Source organism: Sycon ciliatum, chromosome 6 (assembly GCF_964019385.1).
Source record: "Sycon ciliatum chromosome 6, ocSycCili1.1, whole genome shotgun sequence".
Classification (NCBI taxonomy): Eukaryota; Metazoa; Porifera; class Calcarea; order Leucosolenida; family Sycettidae; genus Sycon; species Sycon ciliatum.
The window spans coordinates 30,904,098-30,912,330 of NC_088648.1; the positions used below are offsets into that span (position 1 = coordinate 30,904,098).

At 47.6% G+C, this 8,233-nt stretch overlaps 1 protein-coding gene across 1 annotated transcript; it reads right to left on the reverse strand.

Moving 5' to 3' along the window:
- Positions 1-7,161: 7,161 nt before the first annotated feature.
- On the reverse strand, positions 7,162-7,836 carry LOC135820207 (uncharacterized). Its single transcript, XM_065333521.1, has one exon. It carries the CDS (start codon positions 7,834-7,836, stop codon positions 7,162-7,164), a length of 675 nt encoding a protein of 224 aa, XP_065189593.1.
- Positions 7,837-8,233: the final 397 nt, after the last annotated feature.

An 8,233-nucleotide genomic window follows, 5' to 3' on the forward strand; every position in this document is an offset into this window, starting at 1 on the left:
TATGTGAATTTTGCGCTTGTGTGTGCACGAGCATGCATGTGTGTGTGTGTGTGTGTGTGTGTGTGTGTGTGTGTGTGTGTGTGTGTGTGTGTATGTCTTCGTGCGGTAGTTGGTAGTAGCGGCAGCCGTGAGAGGAATTGTTTCCCATGATAAGCCAGATCCATAGCTGCTGGAGATGGCTCTCTCGAAAGTGGTCCCGCTCGTCGTTCTATATTGTCGGCCCCGTAAGGGGACACGTGACCGTAATGGCAGTGTTTACCAGGACCAGGACCAGGTGTGTATGTATGTGTGCTTGTGTGTATGCTACTGTGATAAGCGGTACAAGCAGTATACAGGATATTGACGGGTATTCACCTTGAGTGCATTCGCCGATAGTGTGACTTTCGTCGCAGAGAACTTTGCTCAGTCGGTGAGGCGACTCGGCCTTACGTTTCCTGAAGGCAATGTGTTCAGAACAGTTATGAACAGCTATGAACATGGAATATTGTTTGCAGTTCATGGGCCATGTAGATGTGAAACACTTTGAATGCAGAAGAATGAGGATAGTGGCATCAAATACTGCATGGATTCTGTTTGATATGCTACTTTTTTTTCCCTTCCATGGAAAGGTGAGTACATCGTCGAACTTCATCTCGAAACTTCACACAAACCTAGAATGGAACTTGGACAACATGAAGGGGCCATGGGCATGGTGTGTTTAGTGGAGAACTATTTCGAAAACAGGGTGTCATTCGCATTGACTCAATTCAAATTTGAGTACATTTCGTGAATAACTTACCTTGACATTCCGTCGTCTCCAAAGCAGTGAACTTCCTAAAAAAAATTAAAAGCCACGGCTCAACCTAAGGTAATGCGTGGTACGTATCAGAAACAACCAGCTTTCGCTCTGGAGATCCAGAATAGCCTCGAAGCATATAGCAAAAACAATTGAGAAAAAGAAGATGACGACGACGTTTCAATCACGCTTCAAATTTCGCGGGTCGAGTGCGGCAATCCTCGGATCGTGAAATGTGTGGCGTGTCGCCTCCCGGTATTTTACGACTCCCTGGCTGGGATGGTCTCATAATGCCGAATATAATGCCGGCATTATCCGCTGGACCCTATGAATCTCCTCACTGATGTTTTCATTATGTTTTAGTCATTTCGTCACCTTCACCCTGTTTTTGACCTGTTCTGCTGAATTTAATTGTTTTTTCCTCACGTATAGCGTGAGGTTCTCGATCTTTGCTTTGCTGTAGCTCTATAATTTGCTGTATTCACATTTTTTCTATTATTCCCTGTACTTACCCATGATGAGCTAATATCACGCCACTTCTTCACCACCTCAATGTTTCCTCTTTCCAATATCGATCAGTATTTTTGTTCCTTGTATTCATTTTCCACTGTTACTGTATTAAGCCGGCTGTTTGCTTGCAGTCCCTCTTTCCCATCTGTACGTCTACCCGAACTACTCGCGGCTCTACAACTCATAACATGAGTATCAATCGCTATAGATCTATGTCTGGCTCACTGTCCTTTTCAAGTAAATCGGCTCTTGTTTGGAATTATTTACCAGACGACCTGAAGTCCTGCACTACTATCGCAGATTTCCGCGTCAAATTGGCTATTTGGCTAAAAGACAGCCGTGATAAGGTCATCCTGCATCATATTGCACTGAAATCGTAATCCTGCTGATGTCGATGCAATTTTTTGAAGTAGTTCAATGACTTCAACGTGTTATTCCACGATTGTCTAAAACAACACAGCAAAAGAGGAACAATAGACATGTATTAAAATGTAAACAAATACATGTGCATTGTTGATTCAAACACCTTGCAATTATTTCTCCAAAAGAGATACGAATAGATTTCTTCTACAGCGAAAGATTCAAACCCAGACCGACCCATTGATTCGTCTCGTATGAAACAAATGAGTCCGTGAACCCTTCTATAGCAACATGACGGCAACTGAAACAGCAAAAGAGAAAATACGATACATGTACTTTCTTACAGGTACTACTAACAGATTGTATGTAAAAGGTCGTAATTCTTGCTTTGCCGGCATGCAACTTTATTTGGGGCAGTGCAATCTCAGCGCTACTCACGAATCAAACAGCCCGAACTCGAGTAAACAAATCCAATCGTACGAGATTTTCACGAGACGAGACTGAACCCATTGGCTTGTTTCTTATGAAGCAGACAAGTCAATGAACCTCTCAGTATTATTATTATTAGGGAGGTTTCGCTCTACGTAATTACGTATGAAAATCCGTATGTCGTACGCGCCGGGGAGCGAGGGCAACTTTCATACGTAAATCTCTCTACGGATTTCCGTAGGAAAGCTCTTTCCTACGTTGGGTCCTCCGTAGGACTTTTTGAAATATATTTTCGCATTTTCCGCATTTGTCCATGGCAACATTCAAGCCGCGCGAAACACAAGGTACACACACCGTACACCACGTGCAAAATATCATGGAAAACGCGGTTTCGGTTCATGGTGCATACGGTGGGCGCATGCAGCCAACGCGTCTCCAAAGCAACAACGCATGTTGAGCAGTCGTGGAGAAATCACGTAGAGCGAAACCCAACAGCTCTGATTTTCACGTATGAAAATTCCGTGCAGTTCATACGTTATTTTCATACGTAATTCCGTAGCTTGAATGCTACTAACACAACCTGTGACTACAATAATCATGAGATCAACCCCAAAACATTTCTTGCAGTTTACTTTCGTAGAGTTTGCAACTTTGTGTTCCTCAACACAACTTGCAGCTTTCTTCAAACATATCCTCAACCTTGGTTCTGTCCTAGTTTGTGTATACATACATTCATTGTTTCGTCTCATCATTATGGAGCAGCTTATGCGAAGGCTAGCCAAGCTTGCTTGGCGATGCCAACGCGGAAAAGCCTATAATAATAATAATAATAATAAATTCCGTAGAGCGAAACCTCCCTATTATTAAAAGCATGTCCGCGTAGGTGGCGGGGGTGCCACTTTCGCTTATGCCATTCAGGATTGATGTCTGAAGAGTAATACGATACAATGAAATGACAGAAGTGACGTCAACAAAAGCCGTTAGCAACAACACAAATATGACTAATGGAAAACTTCATCCAAAGTATAAAATAAAATAGAATATGCATACAACATGTCTGGTCAGTCCTGTTAGGTGGGGCGGGCTCCACGCCATGCCTGTCGGTCCGCTGCCATTGTGCGGACTGCGTCAACATCTAGCGGCTGGTGGAGGGTAAGTCCATGCCATGATAACAGTTCCGTCTGCAAGACCGTTACCAAAGTCGTCCGAGGTCGACCCCTGAAGCGTTTAGTGCCCTCGTCGTTGGCCAGGCGAAGATACATATCCACTGCCAACTGTGGAGGAGCAGTTGGGGCCAAACGAAAGATATGGCCAGCGAGACTGTAGCGCTGCCTTGTGGTCATCTCGCTGATGGGGACAGCTCCGCAGCGCTTATACAGAGTGTCATTGCTAATTCGTTTAGGGTACGAGGTGATTCGTCATTATTTAACATTGCGTCATTTCTTAACAAATCGGTAAAATATCTTGTTGCTCGTGATTTTAGAAAGTCACGTGAAATTTTTTTTCGCACTTGGCATAAACAACGTGTTACGCATGACACCTGAAAAAATTGGAACAGTGCTCGTTGAGGAAGTCACAGTTTGAGAGCTTTCAGTTTGCGAGTGTGCGATGTTTATGGTAAAATAGCAGTATCATGGAATCAGAGCCGCTGGTTCCTGTCCCAACGACAGCGCACCTAGCTGAGGAAGAAGCCTGTGACAGCGGAGCAGTGGAAAAGGCGTCTGGGAAGGAGAAATGCCGTTTCGGCCGTGGTGAAGGCCAAAAACTGGCGATCCTGGCTGTAAGAGCTTATTACTCTCCTGCAACCAAAGATAATTTTAAGACCAAGAAGGATGCAGCAGAGGCGTTTGGTGTGTCGAAGCAAATGTTTCATGTACACGAAAAGGACTTAGTATCTTCTGGTGTTATTGAGGAGATCAAGTCAGGGAACCTACCAGCACCAGACATCCCTCAGCCTGCAACAGTGTGTGTGGGTGGCAATACTGATGATGATGGCATTGACATGACTGCTGTAAGTGCTGCGCTGAATGCCAAGTGCAGTCGACTTGGAGACGATGTGCCCTACGGCGGCCATGGCAGCGTAGGAATGTACCGGGAAGGTGTAAAGTGGGCAGTCGAGACTATGCATGCCGGTGTTCTGCCTCGAGATGGCCGCAGAGCATCTAATCTCCTGCGATCCATTGGAGTTTCAGTGTCTCATGTGACCCTGCACTTGAAACTCCAATCCTTCCGTGAGAACATCGAAGTTATTCCTGTGATCAGCACACCAGTGAAGTGTGGCACAAACACCAATATTCCGTATCGGTATGAGCATCAGCTGGCAATGTTCGTGCAAAAGCTGCGGGCACTGAAGCTAAAGGCAGGAAAGTCCCTTCTTCTTGGTGCAGCCAACTTTATGATAAAGGGCACGCCCTTGGCTGACTCCTTTAAGGAAAAAGAAGTTCGCCAGAGTTGGTACTATTCGTTCCGTAAGCGCTGGGGAATCAAGTTGAAGAACCAAACTCGCCTGGAGATGGACCGAGCACGCTGGGCCACTGCCGACCACCTCAAGGCTTGGTACGACGTCGTCGAGGAAGGCATGACGAGCTGCGGCATTGCGGTCAAGAATGCATCTTTCGACGAGAAGAAGCCGTACGATGTGATGTTCCACATCACCGACCCAGACCTGGTTTTTGAGTGGGACCAGACAGGCTTCACCCTGGACCAGACGGATGACGGAAAGGGGCCCACGGAAAAGACCATGACGGTTGATGGTGACGATTCCGGTGAATGCGTCGCCAACAAGTCGAACATTCGCTGGACACTGACTGGTGGGTCGTTCATGACCGGCGATTCCTTGCCTGGCTGTGCAACGCCTCCGGGGAAGAGTGTACAGCTGGCCCTGTTGAAGGATCCGCCAAGATCAACAATTGTTGATCCCAAGACTGGCAAGGGGCGACCTTGCCAGTTTTACCCACACCCTTCTGGCGGATTCAGCTACGAGTTGGCTCCGCTCTGGCTTAAAGAAGTGGTTGCCCCATGCCTACCGAAGAAGCCTGGCAAGACGGCATACGGGCTCTGCGATGGCTATGGTGCACACACTACCCTTCCCATGGTGCAGGCTGCAGAAGAGGTTGGTGCCACTCTTCAGCTAAGAGTGCCGCACACCAGCCATATCTCCCAGGTGGCAGACGTCGCTAACTTTCCGCTATTCAAGCGGAAAGCCAAGCAAGCGAAGTCTGACCTCCTGGTGAAGAAGGTCATGGACGGCCAACCACCCCGCTTGGCAACATCGGATATGGTGAGCATTATCCGCGATCCGTGGCAAGAAGCGTTTCACCCGGATGTCAGTCGAAAGGGATGGGCTGAGATTGGATTCGACCCAGCCACAAAGAGTGTGAACCGGAAGCTCTATTGGGATCTGAAGGAAAAGGAGGATGCTGCCAAGCAGGCACTGGCATCTGCTGGCGCATCTGACTTAGTACTTGATACCCGCTGTCTTCAATTCCGTCAGCGCTCTAATCCTGCAGACACTGATTCGGATTCGGATGATTCAGGAGACTCAGCCGATGAAGTTGACAATCTGCGCTTGGGTGGCGAAGACTTCCGCTTGGGTCCGCTCACGTATGGCGATGGTAGAACGAAGATCGAGGAGCGACAAAAGCGGAAAGAGCAGCAAGAGTCACTTAAAGCGGAACGGGCAGCTAAGAAACTTGCCAGAGAACAAGACCAAGCTCAGCAGCGCCAATCAGCTGCCAAAGACGGCGCAAAGGTTCTGTGGCAAGCTCGTGGTCTTGGCCTCCACACAGCAGTTGCAAAGTTGCAAAAGAAGCACCTTGCAGCCCTGCTTCTTCTGACGCAGACACCAGGAGTCAAGGGTACTGAGACTAACGCTGCTCTTGCTGCTGCCCTTGAGCAGAAGCTTGCCGCTGGTGATGGTGATCAGAGTGCCACACAGGCTATCAAGTCACTGGTGAGCATCTTCATTGATCTCCCAGCCGGTACAAGCACCGTGGCTTCAATGGTTCCTCTGCCGGCATCTCAATCGGTGGGTTTGGGATCAACGGTTGGCGAACCATCATCTGCTGCTTTGGAAGGCTCTCTTCCTTCCCAATCCATCCAGATTGCACCAGTTCCGGCTGCATCGACGTCACCGTCAGGACCAGCAGCACCACCTGCACAGCCACAGCGTTGTAACCGGCCTGTGCAGCCTCCACTTGTTGCCATGACATCACGCGGTGGTCTGCCGGCAAGCTCTCTCAGTCTTTCCAGCCTACCTGTTCAGGATCCGTCACTTCAGGATGTTGCATCGACACCAGCAGCTTCTGGACAGTTTCAGAGACGCATCGTTGTCCAGCCTCCGTCGGTCGCGATAGCTTATGCGCAGGCTGCTGCTGCCTCACGCCATTTAGATCCACCTTCAAGTGTAGAGAGTGTGGACGGCTATTCATCTAGGGTATCTTCTCGGCCAGAATAATCTGATGAGAATCCACGCGTGGTCCCCATCAATTTGGTCAAGCTATGGTCACCTGTGTCAAGTTGTGTGAAGTCACAGTGAAGCTGAATCTTTTTCCTTTTTCACCATAATATTAATATTTTGTTGTTGTTGTTCAAGTGTTGTTGTTGTTGTTGCTGTCGCCGTTGTTTCTGCTGTTCTTTTCTTTTTAATCAGTGGCTGTGATGTGCATGATATTTAGGTGTAAATCCTGTTGATCACGCTAGCCCACCATGTCCCAAGTGCACGTGTTGCCAGTTTCATATTATCGACTCCATAGCATTATTTGTAACTGGACAAGTTTTTTTTAAAGTCTCTGCAAAGACGATTATGTTATTATCCTACGTACATTCAGCAGTTCTAAATATGCTGGCTTGGTTTTTTTGTTGAAATATACCGTTATACTGCTAGTAAAGCTTATTTTACTGCGATGTTAAGAAATGGCTACAAAATATATTGGCGTGAAAAACTGCCTTATTTTGACTGCCTCTTGCCTGTCAGCAGTTGGTGCTATATGGATGAAAGCGGCTACAGTGAAGCCCAAGATGACAGTCTCACCTTTTGTGAAAAAAAATTCCAAAAATTCGCACCTCGAACCCTACAATAGACTATTTTACTTCAGTGTTAAATAATGACAAACCACCTCGTACCGCATGTCGATGATGCTCCTTAGCTGGGTCCTGTGGAACGAATCCATTCGCGCGAGCTCCGACATCGGTAGGCCCCAAGTGCCGCAGTTGTAGGTAAGGACTGGGATGACGTAGGCGTTGTAGAGCCTCAGCCGAAGACCTTCACTGATCTGGCGCCTCCGGGTCCAGATCTTGAGGAGTGAGTTGAAGGCGGCGGCGGCCAGTTGACGCCTCCGAGCAGCATCTTCGGCGTCACCCAGGAGGGAGCCTAGTTTGCGGACAGTACGCCACGTTTCTTGGTTCCTATCGGGAAATCGGGCGACGGTGGTATGCTCTGTCTTGGAGGGATTAACGTTCAGGTTCCATCTCGCAAGAACTGCTGGAGCTTGTTGTTCAACTTCACTGAGAAACGTCTCATCCCGGCTCACAAAATCAACATCGTCCGCGTATGCGATATCCAGCGGCAGGTCATTGTCCACAGCAGGGCGAGATGGCAGCTCCTGTCGTAGGTCCCGGAGAGCAGCCTCCAGGTAAATGGTGAAAAGCACTGGAGAGAGACTGTCCCCTTGAGGGACTCCGATATTTGTCTTGAAGGAGCTTTTCGATGCACCTTTCACACGAGGTTCAAGCCAGGTTTCAGTCAACAGTATACGGATCATTCGGAGCTCAATTTCTTCTCAGTATAATTGAGATTTTCCTTGACATGATTTTTTTGCATATTCGGTCCATGCGTCCTTGAACCTTTCCCTCTCGAGATTGGGAACTACCAATGATATTACGCCACTGCAAAATTCATATGCTACCCTATGGTCGGGTATGGCACTCCAGAAGCACTACCGGTACCTTACCTGTAACATGCAACAGACCAATGTACATGTACATTGACTTGAAAGGAAGTGAGGACATTAGATCATTTTCTACAGAACTTTTGCACGCTCTAAATGACGACAAATTGACTATACCCCTATATCCCCTCCTTTTTGAAAATGCATTTCACCAATAAAATAAGGCTTGGAATTTTTAAACATGAATATCGACGGACTTGCCCCTTCTGTT

Coding starts and splice junctions, on each gene's coding strand:
- LOC135820207 (XM_065333521.1), bottom strand. CDS start 7,836: ATGATCCGTATACTGTTGACTGAAACCTGGCTTGAACCTCGTGTGAAA.